At 47.4% G+C, this 25,248-nt stretch overlaps 1 protein-coding gene across 3 annotated transcripts in view; it reads left to right on the forward strand.

The window, feature by feature from the left end:
• SETD5 (SET domain containing 5) overlaps positions 1–25,248 on the forward strand; it is a 172,912-nt gene that overhangs the window by 116,228 nt on the left and 31,436 nt on the right. For 2 of the 3 annotated variants that reach the window (XM_045023004.1, XR_006580878.1), the window contains exons 17-21: positions 1,657–1,786; positions 4,843–5,081; positions 7,798–7,854; positions 10,003–10,473; positions 20,724–21,010. In XM_045023004.1, the coding sequence (XP_044878939.1) occupies positions 1,657–1,786; positions 4,843–5,081; positions 7,798–7,854; positions 10,003–10,473; positions 20,724–21,010 (1,184 nt within the window). The remainder of the gene's footprint in view (positions 1–1,656; positions 1,787–4,842; positions 5,082–7,797; positions 7,855–10,002; positions 10,474–20,723; positions 21,011–25,248) is intronic. The other variant, XM_045023005.1, reaches the window with a different exon arrangement.

Below are 25,248 nucleotides of genomic sequence, written 5' to 3' on the forward strand. Positions count from 1 at the left end.
GTCGAAGGAAAGATGCCCCTGTGGCTTGCTGATCTGGGAGTCTGCTAGATCTGGGTTCTTTTTCTAGTTTTTCCAGACTTGGTGAGTGACCTTGGTCAAGTCTTGTTCTGTGCCTCAGTTTACCCATCTGTAAAATAGGATTACACCCCTCAAGAGGGTGATATGAGGCATAGGTTGGTAAAGTGCTGTGAGATCTTCAGGAGGGACTATATAAACAAACATCAAATTCAATGCTAATGTGGTAAAAACTGCACTTTGTTGTCTGTTCCTGAAATGCTGACAAATCATTGGTGTTATCTTTAATTCGGGTGTTTCTCTCCCTTTCTTCTCGGGTTTAGTTTCACTGTCACTTTACTGTCACACCGATGTGGTCCTTAGCACTTCTTGGCTTCTCTCCCCAGCTTCTTACATTACTTCAAATAACTGGAATCAGTTGGAAGAGCTCTTGTGCTGTCAAAGGTCACTTGCTGCAGAATTTTGTGTTTCCACACAGCTGCATTGCAGCAGGTGGGGAAGCCAGTAAATTTGGCAGGTGAGGTGATGTAGATTGGCTCTTCTCCACATATCCATGGGGAATCATCTTCTCTTACTCTATGCTCTCCCCTGCTATGATTTTTCATATATTTTCCCCACCACCACTGCTCAGTCTCCTGAGGAGGGTCCACTTTGATTTTTCTCCTCCTGGCTAGCCCCTGTTAAATTGTAGGTTTCAGAGTAGCAGCCGTGTTAGTCTGTATCTGCAAAAAGAACAGGAGTACTTGTGGCACCTTAAAGACTAACAAATTTATTTTAGCATGAGCTTTCGTGAGCTGCAGCTCACTTCTTCGGATGCATAGAATGGAACACACAGACAGGAGATATTTATACATACAGAGAACATGAAAAGGTGGAAGTATGCATACCAACAGGAAGAGTCTAATCAATTGAGATGAGCTATCATCAGCAGGAGGAAAAAAAATTTTTTGAAGTGATAATTAAGATGGCCCATAGAAGGTGTGAGGAGAACTTAACATAGGGAAATAGATTCAATTAGTGTAATGACTAAATTGTTAAATTGTAGTTCACACACTATCAGGTTTGCATATTCATTGCTGCTCTTTGCCAGCAAACACACTTCTGGGAGAATTGCACTAAAGTCAACTTGTCACTTCCTTGCCCTATGTGGTAGAGTAGAAACTCTTCTTGGTTCTGATGCGTCTTCCAGAGCAAGTGGAGTGGGGATCAGAGTGCTTCCCCGCCTGTGCATGAAGCCGGGCTTTGTGCAGAAGGCATATTCTCTGGGCAAGTTCTGAATAGCCATACTTTCCTAAATTGCTTTAAAAACCTCTGCTTAGAGTTCCCTAGCTTCATACTCTCTGGGTTTGGGAAGTCTGTGCTCCAATGAGGTTGTACCCTTAGATTATTGATACAGATTTATTACCCTTAGCACCTGTCTCATCTAGAGCAGCAATTCAGAACCATTCATAGTCGTCTTTGGGCCCAGCTTTAACAATTCTACCATACCAATTTTTTTGGCTGGGAGCACATGACACAGTTGCAGAGCACTACAAGCATTTGCCCTGCTCTACAAATGTTTAGGAGTTCTTGAGTACACCTGCATATGTACATGTAAAGCACTGGGGGACTGCATGTTGATGTAGTCTAGTTCTGTTGCAGCGCTGGATGAAACAAGCCCTGGAAGAAGGGATGACTCAGACCTCATCTACTCCACAAGAGAACAGAACCCAATGTCTATACCAAAGTAATGAGAGCAGCAGCTCTTCTAGCATCTGCAAGGACAATGCAGGTATGTATCCAAAACCCTCAAATGCGGTGCTGGGATGACTGGTGAATGCATTTATAGGAGGCTATGGGCCATTAAAGGGTATTGACGCACAGGATGAGACAAAGGCTTTGCAAACATGCATTGTTGCATGTTGGTACAGGTTTGTGGCAGGTGGGGATGTAGCTTTATCACCCAGCCCAATTTCCACAGGCTCATCCTAGCTTGAGGCATCCCAACTCCTTTGCTGTGACAGTGTGGTGATACTGCATCTCTCAGCACTCTCACCAGAGTTTTATGATACAGAGTTTGTCCTGCAGGACAAAGGTAAACAGTGTCATACTGTCATGTGTGACAGCTGGCTATTTTATGTATGCTGAGAGAATTAACAAGGGTCAGCAGGTACGTAGGTAATAGGCACAGGCTTAAAAAACAGCTACTCAAAAACATTGGCATTTAATCTGTGAGAAAAGCAGTAGTCGAGTTGTCAAATAGTTAATTTGCATCTGTCTTTACAGAGGAAGAGGGTGGAGATCTGCCCAAGTCAGGGATCAGTTTTCCAAGGACGACAGACGAGGAGCTAGACAGTGTACAGATAACAACAGAATTGGTTATTAAAAGGTTAGATGCACTTAAAGTGAACAAAACACTAGGTCTGGATACTATGCATTCCTGAGCAAAACCTGAAGAAAGTGAGCAAAGAAACTAGAGAACTTCTAAGACACTTTTAAAAACAGAGAGAATTTAGGATAGGTTCCTGAGGTCTGGAAAGGGGCAAACAGCATCACTTTACAAAGGTCATGACACCAGGAAACAGAGCATCTTGTTTCTAGGGTTTCCCTGATTGATCATAAGCTCTTGCATAAAGGACCTAACAGGTCCTAGGAAGCCCAGTTGGCAGCTGGCTTTGCCAAGGTGGATTCAGGCAGCAAAGCGTGTGTGTGTAACAGCAGGGGACCTGGGAGGGTCTCACTGCAGAGAAAGGGGAAACCAGGGATCAGCAGAGAGCTGGTCTAAACAACGGACAGGATTTGACATCCCAGACAAATGGCTCATGGCAAAGCACAGGAGTAGGAGGAGAGACAGGGGAACTGGCTAGAAAAGTGTGGGAGCATGAGACAAAGGGGGCTCTTAGTAGGAGACTCACCCAGCTCCAGAATGGCTGAGTTGAGCATTCAGGGTGGTTCTAGGATCTCTACCCATCATGGAACTGCACTGAATGTGAGGGGATTGAAAACAAGCTCTCTGGGCTCACAGGCCAGACTGACTGTGGGGGCACCGCACATAATAAGGACACAGGGAGATTCCAAAGGGATGCCAGGGTTTGGAGGACTGGACAGCAGTGGGGGAAATGCAGATCAATGGAGACCAGTGTAAAATCATGACTCGGGGAGCAAGGACTGAGTCTAGGGAATATGAGCTAACTGGACCAACCACAGAGCACTCAGGTCTTGAGAAGTTTCCAAGATGATTGTGAGGAAGCAGCAAACCTGGCAGCCTGGTAAAAAGGCAAATGAAATACTAGGCATAAAGGCAGAATCCCAGACGAGGTGCTGCTGTTAGTCCCTGTCTGTGAGCGCTGGCTACCATCTGACAGGAAGAAGATTACTGCACTATGGGGATCCTGGGTCTGAAGAAAGGAGTCAAATTTCTTCTGCTTAGAACAGAGGAGACTTGCCTCATTGCGGGCCTTTAGAGCTGAGAAAGAGGTCAAAATTAATTCAGAAACAGTAGGGGCCAAGACCTAGCAGTGAGGATGCTAGGGATAAACAGGTCAGGAAAAGCATGTGGGGAAAGATGCCGGGGAAGGCAGCTGCAGCACGGAGGAGTTCCAGAGGGGTCCGGGTAAACTAAAGCTCAGTAGTTGGAGGGAGTCCGGCTGGGAGTGAGGAAGCAATTTGGGCTAGGCACACTGATGTGGAAGGGGGATAATGGTATTGAGGCAACTGGAACCCTACCCTTGCTCCCTGCACAGAGGAGCTGGGGGCACTGTGTGATAACACTACATCAGTGGTCCCCAACCTTTTTGGCTGGCGGGCACCAGCCGAAGGACCACTGCAGCGGTGGAGCACCCGCCGAAATGCCGCCGAATTTCGGTGACATTTCGGCGGCGACGCCTCTCGATGACATCGCTTGCCGTCGACAAGTGACGTCATCGAGAGGCGTCCCCGCCGAAATTCAGGAGTGACACCTCTCAATGATGTCACTTGTCAACGGCAAGCGGTGTCAACGAGAGGCATCTCCGCCGAAATTCGGGGGCGACGCCTCTCTATGACATCACTTGTCGGCGACAAGCGGCGTCATCGAGAGGCGTCCCCGCCAAAATGCTGCTGCGGCATTTCGGCAGGTGCTCTCCCGGGGCCCAGGACGCACTGCGTTGGGGACCCCTGCACTACATGGTAGTGATCTGGAAATGTCACATTGTTTTTTTTCTCTGTAGTGTACGGCTCAGATTTCCTGCCTTGGCAAATTATTTTCTGTATCTCAAAATAGGTTGTGCTCTTCACAGAAAACCAGGCGGAGGCTAGCCATTGCCCCAGAGAGCTTACAAGTAATTGAAAAGTGTGGTGCAGTGCATTTAGAAGGGTAGGGCTGAGGCAAGGGTTCCTCTTTGTGGGAATGATCCTTTCCGGGGGGGTTGTGTTTATGCGAACTCTAGAGACATTGTGGAGCTCGGCTGGTGAGAATTATGCTGTGCTGTGGTTTATCCACAGCAGTCATAGAGTGAATTCATCTTGTTTTTGTCACCTCTTTGTGCCAAGAAATGTAATATCTCTCTCTCTCGCCTTCTGTTTCAGTCCTGTCCTGACACCACTCCCTGCACCTGGCCATGTTGTTTCCCACATGTCATTTATTGTAACTTAGTTGTTTTGTTACCTTTGTTACATGTCTCCACATTCCTTTGGGATGAGAAGGATTTTAATTGCATTTGGGAGCTCCTCATTTTTTAGGGGCCTTTAATGGGATGCAGTTAGAGGCTGAGCATTCATGGGGCTCTGGCTGGGAGGGGGACTGTTCATGGTTTGGTATTAATAATGGTGCATCATGATTCTCAGTTCAGTTGTGTTCATGTTTCACAGACTTGCTGAGCCCCCTGAAGAAGTGGAAATCTCGCTACCTGATGGAGCAGAATGTTACCAAGTTACTGAGGCCACTATCTCCAGTCACACCTCCACCTCCTGGCTCAATGAGCCCACAACTCACCACGCCCTGCTCATCTCTGCCAGGAGAGGAGGAAAGTCGCAATGGTTATGGCATGATGTTCTCACCAATTCCCTCTCTGGCTGCTAGTCGCTGCAATACTCCACTACAGTTTGAGGTAAATTGGGATAGAGGTCTGGGGGCTCCAAAAGGGGAGAGACTAGAAGAGGTGCATTGGGTGCAGTCTGCTTTCAGACACATGGCTAGGTTCCTGAGCAAGACCCCAAGTGTCCCACACAGGGGCAGCTATTACTTCTCTCCTCTGTGGCACCCTTGGCTGTAGCAACTCTCTCGCTCCGCAAGGCCATCAGAGATCTGGTAGCTCCTGCTCCCTCAGTTACATGTCATACTTCACTGCAGTGCAGCAACCCTCTTGCTCTCCAGGGGTATCAGTCAGCATAGCCTGCATTCCCTTTCCTGCTGCACACAACACAAAAGCTCACTTTTGCTTGCACCCCCCCCCCCTGCTGCAGCACAGCAATCCCCTTGCCTACTGAGACAGCACATTCCCCCATGCCCTTTCTCTCATAGTGCAGCAAACCCCAAGCTCTCAAGCTTGTCAGACATACCACAGCAGCCCTGCTCCCTTTCTCTTATGCAGCAGCCCCCAAGGCCTCGGGGGACATCAGACATTTCAGATCCCAGCATTGCAAGGGCTTACAGCTCCCTCCACCCAGTGTTTAATGTCCCAGGTGGTGTACTGATTCTTGTTGTGCTCCCATTATATGCATTTGCCTTTGATTTTGTGGTAGCCTCTATCTGCAGGAGTTTAGGAAGCATTTAAAGAGCTTGGCGGGTGTTTTTCCCTGCTCAGCACTATCTGAGGGGGACTTGCCAGTGCCTCCAGTCTGGAGTTTCCTCCTCCCTCTTGCCATGTTCCATCTCAGTGGTTACTGTTGGCAGGAAGTGCCAGGTGGTTTGCAGTTCTCTTTTTATTTTCCATTATTGCTCATTCTCATTGGAAAGTGGAACTCTCCAAACCTGCTGCTGCCATCACACTACCATTTAGACCCAGGTGGGAACAGTCCAGTAAATGACAGCCTGGCCACTGGCTTGAGAGAATCCTGCAGAGATCCCTCCTCTGCTCTGCAGCATTGCAGAGTCCTTTGCCGATGGGGTCTGTTAGCTTGGTGCTTTCGCTTTTACTTTGAGAGCTCTTTGCTGAAAGCTGTTGTAGAGGGAGACTTGTCAAGGCTAGTGGAGAAGATTGTTTAGTATTGAGGAGTAGGAGGAAGGACTGATTCAGGTATACAGCTTGAGCTGGCAATTATCCTTGGGCTCTGCACTGGTACAAGTTGAATGTATGAGGGTCAGTGGCACCATGAATCTCAATAGTCTAGCTACAAACCTCAGTCCTATGTAAAATAGCGTTAGTTGCTCCTGCTGCTGTGTATGACAGAGAAGAAACTTAGAGCCTACTGGGCTCTGTCTCCCACTTGCTCTTGCTGCCTCTATTTCCCTCTAGGGAACAAACCGAACAACTTGGTAGACCATAGGCTTCTGTGTTCAAGCTTTATATTTCACTAAATGCAGCTCATTTGTAACATTTCCATTTTAGTGTCTTGTCGGTTTCATTTAGTTACCACCAGTTCTAACTCAAGAGAATGCATCTCACCATGTATATACACTGTACACTTCAGTCCTATGACCATGGCCCTGGGAGAAGAGAACAGGGGGAGGGTCTTTTATCTGGTTACTAATAGGACAGGCTCCTCGATTAGAGAACTGAAAATGATCAGACAATGGGTTGATGGGGAATTTGGTGCCTCTTTAAAGCTTGATGTTAACCAGATTTTAGATGGTTCTGAGTGCCACTTTTGAGATGCTCCATATTGAATTAATCTGCTGCATCTGCTCTTCTGGGGAGCTTGTCCCACAAACTCCTGAAGCCTCTAGCAGGTCAGGCCCTTACGGACCAAGGCTTTAGAGCTAATTCAAGACCAAATGAGGTTGGGACCTCAATTTGGATTTGCTTGGGCCAGTTAACATTTGTAGCAGAGACTTGGAGCATAGTATCCTTCATCTGCTTTATCCCTATGGAATCTGCCCATCCAAAGTCTCCCCAGTTGTCTGAGAAGGTTCTGAAAGTCCTTATCACTTTGGGTTTTTGTATGTACTCCTATCCAGCAGGATCCAGTCAACCACACCCCCCGTCACTGGTAGTACCCTACCTCTGGAAGAGCTTCCCTCTTTCTGACACTCTGATGGGGATGTTCTCTAACACCAAGTGAAGGTGGAGAGGCTTCTGCATACCATTGCATATGGGTGGATTGCTCTCCCTTGCACTGTATCTAGCTGTGACCTCTGTAGCTCCCTCAATCAGTTTATACCCATTCCTTTGATAGTACCTAAGAGAAAATGCATGGTGAATTGAAGGAGCCATTTTATTTCCCCCTTGTTTGAAGTCTAATACTAACTACAGCATTTGGGGAATTTTCCTTAGGCAAAGCCAGGCTTTCCACTCCAGCCTTTCCCATGTCATTGGACTAAATGCCATACATGGATTTCTCTATATTTCCTGGTGTAAACTCTTTAGCTAGCAGCATCAGAAATATAAAGAAATAAATACTTCTGGCTAACATTTCTTCTGTTCTCTGGTTTGGATACTAAGTTGTGGCATGGAACACAATAACCCAGTCCTGTCTTTGTGCTTCCAGGAGGCTTTAGAAACTATTTAACTCATTGAGTCCCCCTCTAATCACTGAGGCGAATTCCTGGGGGTAGACTCTGTTTAGAATAGCTGTGGCTAACCTCTGTGCTTGTTTTTACTTTATTTTATTTTGCTTCTTGACTTTTTAAGTAGATGAATAACAAGATGCTTTTCCCTCCTCTAGAACGTATCCTCCCCTGAGAGTTCCCCTGCGCATAGGCCCGAGTCCCTGTCACCCGAGGTAGTTATCACACCATCTCAATTGCACTCTGAGGCTGTGTATGTGTGTGTGCGTGTGTGTACCAGAGGTTCTGGAGGGTGGGGTGGAGTGAGAGTGAGGAGACTGCAGAGGAGAGTGAGAGAACGGGAACGGAGAGGGAGGTGGGGCACCAGTCACAGTAAGAATGCAGAGAGACTGCAGGATTGTCAAGGGAGACTAAAGAAAATAAAGTGGATTTATTTGGAAAGCGGATGTATTAATAATACTGCAGATGCTGATGGGAAATGGAGGCAAAGTGTGAAGAACCAATGTCTTGGTTATTGAGGTGAAAGGAAAAAGGTCTGGGGATCCTGGAATTATAATGATTGGCATCAATTTCAGCTCAATAGAAGTGGTTTATATGGTGTTTACTTCTTGTAGCAGTAAAGGGGGAATTTCGATTGAGGGAGGAATGGGAGAGCCTTGTCCCTGTTTCAACTGAGGGATGTTGGAGCAATGAGAACTCTGTCCAGAACCTTCAGCATCTTCATCACTCATTGGTTTTGATCAGCTTCTTGGGACAAGGTCATGTACTTGACCTGCTGTGTTCAGACAGAATCATCACCTCAGTGCAGCCTAAGTCCATCAAGCAAGTACCAGGGGAAAAGTCCAGATAACTGCAAAGCTGGTGTAAAAAATGTGAAGAAGTGAAACAGTCATGATTCCATTCCTGGGAACAGAGCTGTAATATAGCAGAGGGTATGCCCTTATTAATGGAGGTACTATAATACAGTGAAAGGAATGCAGTTGGTACTCATTGCCCAATGTTCCAGGAGACACTAACGTGGAGGGGGTGCAGCCATGACTCAGTGCAGGAGGTTCCTGGGAGCTGCAATATAGCAGAGGAGATGCGTTGTGATGTAGCAGAAAGGACACAGCCATGTTTTGGCTCCTTAGCACTGTAATAAGAAAAGGGGGTGTACTCCTGTTTCAGTCCTGGAGGTTCCTGGAGGCTGTAATTTAAAGAGAGGATGTATTTGTGTCTTGGTTCTGGGTGTTCCTAGGTGCTGTAAATATAGCAAAGGAGTTGTGGGTGTGTCTCAGTGCCAGAGGCTCCTATGGGATGTGATGTGTCAAAGGGGACACAGTTGTGTTCATTGTCTGAGATTCCCTGAGCTGTAATATAGTGAAAGGCGGGATATTGTCTTGGTACTGGAGGTTTTCAGGTGCTATCTTGTAAAAGAAGGAATGAAAGTGTGTCAGTGCCCAGAGTTTCCAGGTACTGTGATAGAACAGAGGATGGCAGTTGTGTCTCACTACTGTAAGATGCTGAATTATAGTGCAGATGAAATGAATCTGTTTGTACCAGCGGTTCTCAGGTCTTGTGATCAAAGTGATGGCACATGGCTTGGGGTTCCTGAGCAATGTACTGTCATAGCAGAGAGAAGTTGTAGGTGGATGCTTGCAGTTTTCATTACTGGGTATTCGGATAATCAAGAAGTTGACTGATAAGACAGCCAGTGAGCAGTGAATGTCCGTGAACTATTCTTCACGTTTAGTGGACGGGTAGTTTAATACCATGTGTTAATGTTGCATGGGGCCAGCTGAAGACATCAGTTCTTTTTCAGCGAGCACCTAGGCTTGAGCACTAGGGTCAAGGCTACCCAGTTGGAAGGGAAAAGGCCCAGCAGACTGAACAGCCATGTTTGGATTATTCTGTAATGCTCAATTCCGAGCCATTTTCTATTTAGGCTATGTGTACATGGGATTATTTAAAAAAAAACAAAAAACGCAGCTGACTTAGGCTTGTGGGACTCATGCTCCGGGGCTGAAAAATTGCTGTGTAGACACTCGGGCTGGAGCACCTCCACCTTTGCAGGAACCCAGGGCTCAGACTCCAGCCCGAGCTCGAACATCTACACCGCAGTTTTTAGCCCTGCAGCCCAAGTCAGCTGACCTGGGCCAGCCGCAGCTGTGCCGTGGGGATTCGATCCCCATGTTAGATGAACCTTAAAAGGCTTCAGAGCAGTGCAAGAAAGGACCCGGGGGGATCGAGAGGAGCTGGAAAGGAGTGAGTTGTCTTTGGAGCAAGTGTTTCCTGACTTTAAAAGTTTCTCTCCCCACCTGTGTCTACCCCTTCTCCTGATTTCCCCTCCCTCTCCTACCCCATGTCTTTGTTGGATTTTCTAGCTCTGCCTTCGAACGGACCTGGATTTGGCAAAAGTGGGCTACCTGGATTCCAGTGCTAACACCTGTCCAGAGAGGCCATCGCTGCTGAGCTCGGGCCACTCTGATCTGGCTCCACAGTCCTCCATTCACTTCACTTCTGAGACCAACTTCCCAGGAAAGAGTGGAGAGGCACAGCTGCTGCTAAGAAGCTCCGATCAGGCTTTTCGGACAGAGTTTAATTTAATGTATGCCTTCTCCCCTTTGAACGCTATGCCCCGTGTAGATGGATTGTTGCGGGCTTCCCCTCAGGTGGGAGACAGGAAGCCCCTGAGTTCAGAAGGGGGATGTTGCAGTTCTCCTGCAGATGGATACTTCAGCAGACATGAGCCGGGGCTTCTTAAAGAGACATTGCATGGATCCATGTCTCCTGGTGGTGAGAGGGTTTGTGAAGGAGTAAAATCTGCTCCCCAAAATCCACCACAAAGGAAAAAGGCAAGTATTCCCTGCTAAAGAAATCACAGATGACACTAAATTGAGAGGAGTGGTAAATACTAGTGAGGGGAGGAGTAACTCAAAGGATCTAGAGCAGGGGTTCTCAAACTGGGGGTCGGGACCCCTCAGGGGGTCACAAGGTTATTACTGGGGGTCGCGAGCTGTCAGCCTCCACTCCAAACCCCACTTTGCCTCCGGGATATATAATGGTGTTTGTTTTTAATTTATAAGGGGGGGTTGCACTCAGAGGCTTGCTATGTGAAAGGGATCACCAGTACAAAAGTTTGAGAACCACTGATCTAGAGAGAGTAGAACCATGGGCAGAAATAGCTAAAATGAGATACAACTTGGAAAAATGAAGCTAATACGTCTGGGGGAAAATAATCCAAACTCCCGTGCTGACTGGGAGTGAAAAAAGACTGAGGCAGAGACCTTGGGAAAGGAGGCAGCAAGTTGGGCAAGATTTTGAAATGAGGTATGGCAGCAGAAGGGCCAATGAGAAGTATCATGTCCAGGAGCAGGGAGAGAAGAGTGCTGCAGTTTCACCTTGGTGAAATAGGAATAGCTTGGCTAGGTGACGATTAAGCTGGGCTGTCACACTAGCTTCCTACAGCAGATCTTATAGAAAAACATCCAATCTTGATTTTAAAACTAGCAGTGATGGAGAATCCACTGCAGCCCTGGGTAAATTGTTCCAATGGTTAATTACTCTCATCATTAAAAATATATGCTTTACTTGCAGTCTGAATTTATCTAGCTTCAACGTCCAGCCATTGGATCATGTTATGTGTGTGTCTGTTAGATTGAAGAACCGATTATTAAATATTTGTTCTTTGAGTGCTTGCTCATGTCGATTCCATTTTAGGTGTGCATGTGCCCACATGTGCGATTGTCAGAGATTTTTGCCTTAGTGGTATCCATAGTGGTGCCCCCTTGAGTGCCGTGCTCATGTGTCAGTATATCAGGCACTGCTGACCCTCTCAGTTCCTTCTTACTGCCCATGGTGGTTAGTCGGAGTGCCTTTCCTTGCATTGCAAGGGCTAGCAGGTTGTCTTTTACTGACTTGTAAATAGTTTGTTAGTGTTAAGTAGTTGTTAAATGTAGTTAGTAATTAACAGTTAGAGTCCCAGCAGGGACTTTGTCGCAGGCGGGGCATGCCCCGGTCTCCTGGGTTTAAACCCCGTGGAGACTGTAACAGGCCTATGCCAGTAAGTGACCCCCCACAGCAGCTGCCTCAAGTGCTTAGGGGGGAGTCACACGTTAGAGACAAGTGCTGAATTTGTAAAAACTTCCAGCTCCGCATGCAGAAGGAGCGGGATATTTGGCTACAGGATCTTCTGGAGTCCACCCTTCATCTGGCTTCCGTGCCCTCCTGCCAGAACTCGCCGAGTGCCTCAGTGCGCCCCTGGCACTGGGCTCTGCCTAGCACCATTCTCCGTTGCTGGTGCCCAAAAATAAGACCAAAAAGCATGGCTCCCTGGCACCAGGAAAAAAGGCCATGGGTCATTAGGCAAGGGACACACGTCGGGCCACCCAGCCACTCCAGAGCTGCCTGCTTATACCTCCCTGGTTGGAGCCTTTAGCCCTGTGAAAGGTCCACCACCGACTCCCAGGAGCAGTATGGGACCAAAAACCCTGGTGGCACCGACACCTTCACAGGCTCCCCCGGCGCTGAGAGAGCAAAGGCCTCCGCCCACACTGCTGATGCAGCATGTGCCCCAGAAACCGGCAAAGGCTCCCCACAAGGGCAAGCCAGCCGCTAAGACCCCTCGGGGAGGGTGGAGCACTGCCGATCCCCTGAGATAAAGCAGTACTCTCCATCTTCACCCTGAAGTCACAGCCCAGATTCTCTGGGGCTCACCCTTGGTCACCGGCACCGCGGTCACTGCCGTCTCGACACGGATTGCCTACAGCAAGATGCTGGCTTCCGTCCTACTGACGCCACTTGCCCTCCCGTCAGTCTTCTCGGCACAGGTCACGGTCACCTGCCTTGTGGGAGCACCCCCAGTTGTGTCTCTAGTTCCCCTCGCTCCAGGCACCGGTCTGCGATGGTCAACAAACAAACCCAGGCGTCGATGGCTCCACCGTGGTCACCAGAAGGGGAGTCCTCTGGCACAGAAGCCCAATTCAGCTGCTCGCCTAGACTGCACCAGCACAAATGGGCATCTGAGGCCACGTCAACAGTGCTGACTTGGCAGCACGGCCAGTGGCCAGAACAGTGGCCTTATTGGAGTGTGTGGGGAGTACCAGTTGTAGCGATGCCCCTTTCACACTGTTCATTGACCGCCGCCTCGGAGCAACAGTTGGCAGCACTGATGGCAACAGGCTCTGTGCACGAGGTGCGCTGGGTGGTCAAGGCAGAGGCACTGCCCACTCCTAAGCCTGCCTCCCTCCCCTCTGGAAGAAGATGCCCTGGAGCCTCCGCCAGCAGTGCAGTCATCATCCTTGTCCCCAGATGAGGCGGTTGCAGGACCTTGAGGGGCCAGCCCACTGGACGATTTCAAAGAACACCAGGCCCTGCTGTGTCGGGTGGCCGAGAACTTGGGCCTGGAGGTAGAGGAAATGGCTGAGCAGGCAGACACCTTGTTTAATGTCCTGTCAGCCTCTACCCCAACCCGTGTCGCACTACTGGTGCATGACGGTGTCCTGAAGATTGCCAAGGTCCTCTGGCAAACTCCTTCCTCCATTACTCCCACCTCAAAAATATTTTGTCCCAGCCAAGGGGTTTGAATACCTCTATACCCACCCTTCCCTGGGCTCGCTGGTGGTCTCTGTGGCCAATGAAAGAGACAAGAAGGGCATACTAGTTCAACCCCCAAGAATAAAGAAGCCAAATGGTTGGATCTGTTTGGAAGAAAAATTTATTTGACAGCCAGTTTGCAGTTCCGGATGGCAAACCATCAGGCCCTCTTGAGCCATTACAACTTCAACTTATGGGACCCCTCAGTAAGTTCAAGGAGTCCCTTTCTCAGAGTTTGGGCTAGGAATTTGGCACCCTGGTGTAGAAGGGCACTGCGGCTGCCAGTTACTCCCTCCAGATGGTGTGGGACGCGGCAGACTTGGCAGCCAGGGTGGTCACTTCAGCAATGGTAATGAGGCCCAGCTCCTGGCATCAGACTGCAGGTCTCTCCCAAGAAATGCAGAGCTCCACTCAGGACCTCCAATTCGACGGGAACGGTCCCTATTCCGACCAGATGGATGCAAGGCTGAATGGGCTAAAGGACACCAGGACTACCCTTTGCTCGCTGGGCATGCATACACTGCAGCCTGCAAGAAAGCAGTTCCGGATGCCTCCGCTGCCTAGGCCTTGGCAGTCTCATCAGGAATCTGCAAGAAGAAGGGACAGAGACACTAGTTTCAGCCACCGTCGCCCTTCCTCCTCCCGCTCTCCCACACAGCACCGGCTCGGCAAAACACCCCAGGAGCCAGAAGTGCTTGTTTTGAGGGTGCAGTCGAGAGCAACACCCCAGTCATCTTCCAGGATCCACCCTGCTCTTTCCTCAACTGTCTTCGTCCCTTCTGTTTGGCTAGTCCCAAGTTACCTTGGACCATTGAGTGCTGGACATAGTGTCTCACTGCTACACCCTTGCAATTTTCGGCTGCCCCTCCTGCTTCAGGGACCCGTCTCATGAGCAACTCCTTGTTCAAGAGGTCGAGAACCTCCTGCACCTGGGGGCAGTTGAGGAGGTCCCTCGGGACATGAAGGGAAAGGGGTTCTATTTCCGCTACTTCCTAATCCCAAAAGCAAAAGGGGGCCTCAGACTCATTCTAGACCTGCGACGCTTTAACAAGTCTCTCACAAAATTGAAGTTTCGCATGATTTCCCTGGCCTCCTCCATCCCCTCCCTGGATCTGGGGGACTGGTATGCTGCCCTGGACTTGGAGGACGCCTATTTCCATATTCCAAGGTCTCAGACGTTCTCTGTTTTATAGTGGGTGAATGCCATTTCCAATTTATAGCACTCCCCTTTCATGGCCTCTCATTGGCTCCAGGGTCTTCATGAAATGAATGGCGCCAGTGGCCGCTTACCTCAGACATCAAGGGTCTTCCCGTGTCTTGATAACTGGCTCGTCAAGAGCAGGTATCAGAATCAAGTTCAGAGAAGCCTCGGTCTGTTGTGTTCCACCTGCCATGGCCTGGGCCTGTTGATAAATGAGAAAAAAATCACCTTAAGACTACGTAATTCCCTATGTAAAAGGATAAATGGACACAAGTCAGATATTAGGAATGGCAATATACAAAAACCTGTAGGAGAACACTTCAATCTACCTGGACACACAATAGCAGATTTAAAGGTAGCCATCCTGCAGCAAAAAAACTTCAGGACCAGACTTCAAAGAGAAACTGCTGAGCTTCAGTTCATTTGCAAATTTGACACCATCAGCTCAGGATTAAACAAAGACACTGAATGGCTAGCCAACTACAAAAGCAGTTTCTCCTCCCTTAGTGTTCACACCTCAACTGCTAGAAGAGGGCCTCATCCTCCCTGATTGAACTAACCTCGTTATCTCTAGACTGATTCTTGCCTGCATATTTATACCTGCTTCTGGAAACTTCCACTACATGCATCTGACGAAGTGGATATTCACCCACGAAAGCTTATGCTCCAATACGTCTGTTCGTTTATAAGATGCCATGGGACTCTTTGTCCCTTTTTACAGATCCAGACTTACACGGCTACCCCTCTGATACTTGACACCTTAAGGCTAGTTCAACACATAGAGTTCATAGGGGCGGTTCTCGACTCCACGCGGGCCAGAGCCTTTCTCCCGGAGGCGCGTTTTCAGGCCTGATCTCCCATGTCAAGAACCACAGCTCACCCCTGCATGTGGTTGTTGGGCCACATGGCCGCCTGTACATATGTGGTCAGTCATGCCCAGCTCCACCTTTGGCCTCTGCAAGGGTGGCTGGCATCGGTTTACACCCACAACAAACACGATCTAGGCCGGGAGATCAGGGTGCTGGATTGCATCCTATCGTCTCTGGATTGGTGGTTGAGCCCCAGGTCGGTGTTGGAGGGAGTACCCCTTGTGATCCCCTCCTCATCACTGACCCTGGTCTCCGATGCTTCGGACCTGGGCTGGGGAGCCCAGCTGGGCGAGCTGAGCATCCAGGGCCAATGGTTGCAGGACAATCTGGCCCTCCATATCAACGTCAGGGAGCTCAGAGCGATTTGCCTAGCCTGCCAGGCGTTCTTGCCCCACCTGAGGAGCAAGGTGGTGCAGGCCCTGACAGACAATACTGCCGCAACATATTACATCAACAGACAGGGCAGAGCCAGGTCGTCAACCCTTTGCCAAGAAGCTGTCAGCCTTTGGGACTTCTGTGTGCAGCAGGCCATTCATCTGGTAGCCGCACACCTGCCCGGGACCAGAAATGTGCTAGCAGATCACCTCAGCAGGACCTTCTTGTCTCGTCACAAGTGGTCGCTCCATCCGGTGCCAGCCAGTATGATCCCCCGAAAGTGGGGAACTCCCCAGGTGGACTTGTTCGCGTCCCTCCAAAACAGGAAATGCCACATGTTCTGTTCACTCTGGGTGATGGACAGGGTTCCCTGTCAGATGCTTTCCTGCTATCGTTATCCTGATAGCCCCCGAGTGACCTTGCCAGCACTGGTTCAGCATGCGGCTGGACCTTTCGGTAGCCGAGCCACTGCGACTCCCTCTCTGGCCAGACCTGCTCTCCCAGAACCCCAGCAGTCTCCTGCACCCGAACCTGGAGGCATTATACTTGACAGCGTGGCTGCTGCATGGCTGAATGTGAAAGAGCAGGAATGCTCGGCCCACGTGCAAAAGGTCTTGCTGGGTAGTAGAAAGCACTCCACCAGAGCAACTTACCTGGCCAAGTAGAAAAGATTCATGTGCTGGACCTCAGAATGACACGTCCGAGCTGAGCAGGCCTCGTTGCAGCTGATCCTGAACTATCTTCTGCACCTCAAACTTCAGGGCTTGTCTCTGTTGTCAGTCAGGTCCATCTGGCTGCTATTTCGGCTTTCCACCCTCCATTCCAAGGCAGGTCAATCTTCGCTCATGACATGATGGCCCGGTCTGGAAAGGTCTGGCGCGTCTTTACACTTACGTCTTGGATCCGGTCCCTCCCTGGGATTTGAATCTCATGCTGTCGAGGCTGATGAGGTCTCCCTTCAAACCTCTGGCTTCCTGCTCTCTTCTCCTTCTCTCCTGGAAGGTTGCATTCCTGGTGGCGGTTACATCCGCCCGCAGTGAGACTGAGATCAGAGTGCTTACGTCAGAACCACCCTATACAGTGTTCTACAAAGATAAGGTCCAGCTGCGGCCACACTCGGCATTCCTGCCCAGAGTAGTTTCCCTGTTTCGTACCAGCCAGGACATTTTCTTACTGGTCTTCTTTCCGAAGCCCCATAAATCCGAAGAGGAGCACAGGTTATACACCCTGAACGTCTGGAGGGCACTGGCTTTCTATATCAGTAGGACACGGTTGTTCCATAAATCAGTGCAGCTGTTCATGGTAGTGGCAAACAAGACGAAAGGTCACCCTATGTCTGCTCAAAAGATTTTGTCCTGGATCGCAGCCTGCATCCGATGCTGCTATGAGCTGGTGTAGTCTACCAGCAATAGTCAAAGCACAGTCGACTAGAGCACAAGCGTTATCTGCAGCCTTCTTAGCCCAGATGCCAATCCAGGAGATCTGTAAAGCTTGCTTACCTGGTCATCCGTTCACACGTTTATGTCCCATTATGTGCTGACCCAGCAGGCCCGGGACGATGCTGGCTTCAGCAGGGCAGTGCTGCAAGCTGCAAGATCATGAACTCTGAGCCCACCTCCATTGGCACTGCTTGTGAGTCACCTAGAAGGGAATCGACGTGAGTAAGCAGTCGAAGAAAAAAAACAGTTATCTACCTTTAATAACTATTGTTCTTTGAGATGTGTTGCTCATGTCCATTCCATTACCCTGCCTCCTGCCCCTCTGTCGGAGTTGTCAGCAAGAAGGAACTAAAATGGGGTAGGGTTGGTGGTGCCTGATATAGCTCAGTGGTTTGAGCACTGGCCTGCTAAACCCAGGGTTGTGAGTTCAATCCTTGAGGGGGCCACTTAGGGATCTGGGGCAAAAAATTGGTCCTGCTAGTGAAGGCAGGAGGCTGGACAAATGACCTTTCAAGGTCCCTTCCAGTTCTAGGAGATTGGTATATCTCCAATTATTACCTTTATTACTGGCGCATGAGTGCAGCACTCAAGAGGGCGCCACTGCTGACCCTACAGATACTGCTAAGGTAAAAATCTCCAGCGACCACACACGTGGGCACATGCACACCTAGAATGGAGTGGATCATGAGCAACACATCTTGAAGAACAGTTATAAAAGGTAGGTAACCATTTTTTCCCCATTTAGGGCTGTATAGACTAATCAAGATGCCCCCCAACCTCTTTGTTAAGCTAAGTAGATGGAGCTCCTTTAGTCTATCACTGTAAGGCATGTTTTCTAATCCTTTAATCATTCTCGTGCTCTTCTTTGAACCCTCTTCAATTTATCAACATCTATCTTGAATTGTGGGCACCAGAACTGGACACAGTATTCCAGCAGCAGTCACACCAGTGCCAAATAACTGAGGTAAAATAACCTCTCTCCTCCTACTCAAAATTCCCCTGTTTATGCATCCCAAGATCACGTTAGCTCTTTTGGCCTCTGTGTTATACTGGAATTTCAGGTTTGCCTGATTATCCACCACAATCCCCAAATCTTTTCAGAGTCACTGCTTCCCTGAATAGACTTCTTCTCTGTCCCCCCACACCCTATCCTGTAAGTATAGCCTACTTTCTTTATTCCTGGATGTATGAATTTACATTTAGAGGTATTAAAACACACCCAGTGCCCAGTTTACTAAGTGATCCAGATCACCCTAAGTCAGTGATCTGTGCTTTTCATTATTTACCACTCCCCCATTTTTTGTGTCATCTGTCATCAGTGATTTTATGTTTTCTTCCAGGTCATTGATAGAAACGTTAAATAGCGTAGGGCCAAGAACCACACCCTGCAGGACCCCACTGGAAACACACCCACTCAGTGATGATTCCCTGTTTACTGTTAGCCAGTCTTTAATTCATTTAATGTTGCCATGTTAATTTTATGTCCTAATTTTTTCATCAAAAGACCATGTGGTACCAAGTCTACGTATATTTTGTCAACCAAATTTGTAAACCCATCAAAAAAAGACACCAAGTTAGTTAGTTAGTTTGACAGAATTTATTTTCCCAAAACCCATGTTGATTTGTATTAATTACACTACCCTCTTTTAGTTTATTATTAATCAGCTCCCATATCAGCTGCTCTGTTATCTTGCCCAGGATCAATGTCAGGCTTACAGGTCTATAATTATCCATTTGCCCTTTTTAAAAATTGGCACATTAGCTTTCTTCCAGTCTTCCGAACCTGCCCCATTGCTCCAAGACTTAGGCAGGAGGGATAGCTCAGTGGTTTGAACAGTGGCCTGTTAAACCTAGGGTTGTGAGTTCAATCCTTAAGGGGGCCATTTAGGGATATGAGACAAAAATCTGTTGGATGGTTTAAATGGGGGATTGGCCCTGCTTTGAGCAGGGGATTGGACTAGATGATCTGAGGTCCCTTCCAACCCTGATATTCTATGATTCTGTGAAAATAAACCTTAACGGTCAGTCAGCTCTTTTAAAACTCTTGGATGCAAGTTATCTGGATCTGCTGATTTTTAAAATGTCTAACTTTGATAGCTTCTGTTTAATATCCTCCAGATATTCTAAAGGAATGGAAAGAGAGTTATCTTATGAGACTATGTAATGTGTTTTCCCCCCAAATACAGTTGACTTACAGGATCCTTTGCATTGTGCCTTTGACCAAAAATCATGAGTGTGGCAATTTTGCAAAAGTTTCCGACTTTTGCGAACACTAGTTCAGTTCTTCTGGTGTTAGCAGGATTGGAAGCCTTGAATTGGCCATTGGCTGCTGCTGCCTTTTTAATCACTTTGTCAGATAGATCTGCTCTGAACAGGATGCGATGACACAGCCTAAAATGCTACAGACCATGTCTACACTAGGCCTCACAACACTGCTAACACTAGTGGAGCAGAGCCAATGTGAGCGATGGTGAGAATTTTTTTGCAAAATGTTAGTGGTGTAGATATGCATATGTATTAAAATAAAATGCCCAAACAAGACACCCCACTGCATATGTTTCACCCCTGGGGGCAGGATGAGAGAACAGACATATGACAGATGTTAGTCACATTGTTTAATGCAGTGCTGGAAGATGCTCAGAGCCTGTGGTGGTGAGCATGGTGTAGGCACCTATATAGAATAGAAGTAGAGAACATTTTCGTTTTCAGCTTGCAGAGTGCTGCAGATTTTGATACTGTGTGGACAATTTGTCAATTGCACAAGTTGTCAGGAGGATGCTGCAGGTTTGGCAACTGGACAGAAGCCATTGAGGCTTTTGACAATTGGGGAGGTACAGGAGGAAGTTTGGGATTGTGAGATAAGCACACTACCAACAGCATATTTCTTCTGAAATGATCATCCATTAAATAGTTAAGTGTGGAAAAATACGACAGTCACACCTCTGAGCTGTTGTTTCAGTCTGTCTGCAAATTCAAGAAGATGTGACTCCAATATAAAAGGATGCAACCTTTGTTTTCTTTGTACATTGTTCTAAATGAACATTTAAAACCACACTGAAACCATTTCAATTCTGCAGCCCAATTCTGAGGCTGGGGTGGATTCTATGGTAAATTTGCAGTCACTTCATGGGGTTCTGATTATAGGCTTAAAATTAATGACCATATTTTTCATAATTCCGTATTTGTCAGTAATATCATGCTAACTATGATTTGTTGATGGTATCTAATCTGTCATGTGGGGTTTTTCCCTGTTTTGGTGTATGATTCTTATAGACAAGTCATTTAATCTCTGCCTCTGTCCCATCTGTAAAATTCCTACCTACTTCCCAGGGGAGGCTTCATTCATGTTTGTAACATGCTTTGAGATCCTCGCATGAAAGGAACTATAGAGATGCAAATCATCTCTTGTTTTTCATAAACAATTTGTTTTTCTAGTCCTGATTATAGCTCAGGGATGCCCTATCCTGTGGTTTTATGCATGTTAAAATGTTTACTTGTATATGTAGTCAGTGCTCCTAGGGCAGCATATGAAGGGATAGCATCCTTCCCCCCGGACCTGCCAACTTAGTGATTTGTCTGTTCAACAGCCTCAGTCCCCCAGGCTCATGGTGATGTTTCTCTCTCAGGTTTCTCTGCTGGAGTACCGCAAGCGAAAACAGGAAGCCAAGGAGGGAAGTGATTCAGTGCGATGCACAGTGACTCCTACCCGACAAGGCAGCAACAGCTTTGTGACTGACACAGATGCCAGCAGTGTGCAGGGCTCAGTAGTCCGAGCCCCATCCTCCCCACAAAGTGGCTGTTCTCCCTCACATCCCCACCTGCCTCACATAGAGGAGATCAGCCCACCAGACCTGAGGGTGGCTAGTTCCTCAACCTCACACTGCAAATCCCAGGAGAACATCAGCAGTAGGTGGTGAGTGTTCGCTCTCCTGACAAGGTGGTTGTTGCTTCATAGGAAGTGGGTCAGACTCTCTGCTTGGGGCTTTCCCAAGAAGATGTGTGTAAAGGCCTACAAATAGAATCCATCAGAGAGTCAGACAGCACTGGCAGGTGTCTGCTCACCCTGGATGGATTCTGGTTAGCCTTCTTACGGAATGGCTCTAGATAGATCGCCTGGCTTTAGAGTGGGGCCACAGCACTGATTCTGGTTGACTCTATAGGTTGAATTCTACAGTATAAACACAAGTGATCCCAGCAGCCTCTTGAGCCAGCCCATTTGTAGATTAGATGCTAAATATCTGTGGTGGAAATTAAAAAACAATGTGAAGTTTCTTTTCTCCCCCAATTTTTCTTTTTTTGGGCTTATTCTCCAGACTCTAGGACCATGTGCTTGCCTGGGGATTTGCACCTTAGCCTTTTACTGCCAGACCTTGACTCTGAGTGTGTGTTGCTGTGACACCTTAATGCTAGCTTTTATTGAAAAAGATATTAATAATACACCTCCCCATGACCTCCAAACAGAGACTTATACCTTTGGCACGATGGCGCATGAGGGAGATGAGAGGCAGCACTTGTCACATCTCTAATCTACATCATGTGCAAATACCCTAGAGTATAGGTTCACAAACTGTGCTCCAGGAACCTATTGTGGTCCACATGGTGCTTGCCAGGGTTCTGTAGAGATCTGGTGTCACATGGTGCTGGCCTCACCTTATTTCCATCTGTTAAATTGCATTAAAAGTAGGGCTGTCAATTGATTTAAAAAAATTAATCACAATTAATCGCACTGTTAAACAATAATAGAATACCATTTATTTAAATATTTTGGGGTGTTTTCTAAATTTTCAAATATATTGATTTCAAATACAACACAGAATACAAAGTGAACAGTAGCTCACTTTATATTTATTTTTATTACAAGTATTTTCACTGTAAAAAAACAAAAGAAATAGTATTTTTCAATTCACCTCATACAAGTACTGAAGTGCAATTTCTTTATCATGAAAGTTGAACTTACAAATGTAGAATTATGTACCAAAAAATCTGCATTCAAAAATAAAACAAAGTAAAACTTTAGTGCCTACAAGTCCACTTAGTCTTATTTCTTGTTCAGCCAATCGCTCAGACAAACAAGTTTGTTTACATTTGCAGGCGATAATGCTGCCCACTTCTTGTTTACAATGTCACCTGAAAGTGACAACAGGCATTTGCCTGGCACTGTTGTAGCCAAGATATTTACGTGCCAGATGCACTAAAGATTCACATGTCACTTCATGCTTCAGCCACCATTCCGGAGGACATTCGTCCATACTGATGACAGGTTCTGCTTGATAACAATCCAAAGCAGTGTGGACCGACCCATGTTCATTTTCATCATCTGAGTCAGATGCCACCAGCGGAAGGTTGATTTTCTTTTTAGGTGGTTCGGATTCTGTAGTTTCCACATGGGAGTGTTGCTCTTTTAAGACTTCTGAAAGCATGCTTCACACCTCATCCCTCTCAGATTTTGGAAGGCACTTCAGATTCTTAAACCTTGGACAAGTACTGTAGCTATCTTTAGAAATCTTACATTGGTACCTTCTTTGCTTTTTGTCAAATCAGCAGTGAAAGCGTTCTTAAAATGACAAAATGTGCTGAGTCATCATCCGAGACTACTATAACATGAAATATATTGCAGAATGTGGGTAAAACAGAACAGGAGACATACAATTCTCCCCCAAGGAGTTCAGTCACAAATTTAATGAACACTTTCTTTTTTTAACGAGCGTCATCAGAGTGAAAGCACATCCTCTGGAATGGTGGCCAAAGTATGAAGGGGCATACGAATGTTTAGTATCTGGCATGTAAATATCTTGCAATGCTGTCCACAAAAGTACCATGCGAACTGCTGTTTTCACTTTCTAGTGACATTGTAAATAAGAAGTGGGCAACATTATCTCCTGTAAATGTAAAGAAACTTGTTTGTCTTAGTGATTGGCTGAACAAGGAGGAAGACTGAGTAGACTTGTAGACTCTAAAGTTTTACATTGTTTGTTTTATTTTTGAGTGTAGTTCTGTAACAAAAAAAATCTGCATTTGTAAGTTGCACTTTCACAAAAAAGAGATTGCACTACAGTACTTGTATTAGTTGAATTGAAAAATATTACTTTATCATTTTTACAGTGCAAATATTTGTAATAAAAATAATATAAAGTGAGCATGTACAATTTGATTCTGTGTTGTAATTGAAATAAATATATTTTAAAACAGAAAAACATCAAAAAATATTTCATAAATTTTAATTGGTATTCTATTGTTTAACAGTGTGATTAAAACTGCAATTAGTCGTGATTAATTTTTTAATCATGATTAATTTTTTAGAGTTAATCGCATGAGTTAACTGCGATTAATCAGCAGCCCTAGTTAAAAGGCAAAAAGACATTCGTTCCCGATACTAACTCTGTGTGTAGGCAATTGCTGTTGTTGACACAGGGGGAGGGAGTTGGGTCTGGGCAATGCGGTGTAGGAAGTGGGGTCCACGAGAGTTTCTATTAAGATTTGATCCACAATGGAAATGCCTGAGAAGCCATATGCTGGAGTGAGTTTACCGCAATGACAACCCCACAGAAAGGCATGAAAGAAAAGAGTTTGTTCTTTCAAAAAACAGTGTGTCTTGCCCTTCGGTCTCAGTGCTCCACACACAATGGAGATGCAGGGAGAAGCTGGGACTGGCTGAGCTGGGGCCCTGCACAAAAAAAGATGGTTACTCACCTTTATGACAGTTGTTCTTCGAGATGTGTTGCTCATATCCACTCCAATTAGGTGTGCGCGCACTGCGTGCACGATCATTGGGAGATTTTTACCCTAGCAACACTCGGTGGGTTGGCTGTGGCGCCCTTATGGCGCTGGATATATGCCCCTGCCGACCCAGCGCCCCCTCAGTTCCTTCTTGCCGGCTACTCCAACAGAGGGGAAAGAGGGCGGGTTTGGAATGGATATGAGCAACACATCTCGAAGAACAACAGTTACAAAGGTGAATAACCGTCTTTTCTTCTTCGAGTGCTTGCTCATATCGATTCCAATTAGGTGACTCCCAAGCCTTACCTAGGCGGTAGGGTCGGAGTGAGATGTCGCGGAGTGAAGGACCGCTGAACCAAATGCAGCATCATGCCTGAACTGCTGCACTATTGCACAGTGGGAAACAAAGGTACGTACTGATGACCAAGTTGCTGCCCTACAGATCTCCTGTATGGGCACATGAGCCAGGAAGGCGGAGGATGAAGCTCGAGTCCTAGGAGTGGGCAGTAAGGTGCATAGTTGGGATACCAGCCAAGTCATAGCACACACGGATGCATGATGAGATGCGCTGTGTGGAGACCCGGAGGCCCTTCATCCGGTCTGCCACCACTACGAACAGCTGGATCATCCTCCTAAAGGGTTTTGTTCGTTCGATGTAAAAGGCGAGGCCTCTGCAAACGTCTAGGGAATGCAGCTGTTGCTCTCATCACGAGGCGTGCGACTTCAGAAAGAAGACCGGAAGGAAGATGTCTTGGTTGACATGGAAGGCAGACACCACCTTAGGAAGGAAGGTGGGGATTGGTTGCAGCTGTACCTTCTCTTTATGAAACACCGTATACAGTGGGTCCGAAGTGAGGGCTCGAAGCTTCGACACACGTCTCGCCCAGATGATAGCGACAAGGAAAGCTGTTTTCCAGGAAAGGTACAGAAGCAAGCAAGTGGCCATTGGCTCGAACGGGGCACCCATGAACCTGGATAGGACCAGGTTGAGGTCCCACGTAGGGGCCGAAATGCCGAATTTGTGGGTACAGACGTTCCAATCCCTGGAGGAATCTGTTGACCATAGGATTGGAGGAAACCGAGCAGCCGTTTTCACCCGGGTGGAAGGCTGAAATTGCTGCTAGGTGTACTCTGATGGATGAAACTGCTAGGCCTTGCTGTTTCAAAGACAAGAGATAATCTAGGATGGTAGGTATTGGCACCTCCAGAGGGGCAGTATTGCTCAGAGCACACCAGCAGGAGAAACTCTTCCACTTGGCCAGCTATGTGGACCTAGTAGAGGGCTTTCTGCTACCCAAGGGTATGTGCTGCTCCAAGCGGGAGCAACGCAGCTCAGATTGAGTTAGCCATGCAGCATCCATGCTGTGAGATGGAGGGATTGCAGGTTCGGATGACACAGTTGGCCGTGCTCCTGAGTGATCAGGTCCGGCCACA

This window comes from Mauremys mutica, chromosome 7, assembly GCF_020497125.1.
Source record: "Mauremys mutica isolate MM-2020 ecotype Southern chromosome 7, ASM2049712v1, whole genome shotgun sequence".
Lineage (NCBI taxonomy): Eukaryota > Metazoa > Chordata > Testudines > Geoemydidae > Mauremys > Mauremys mutica.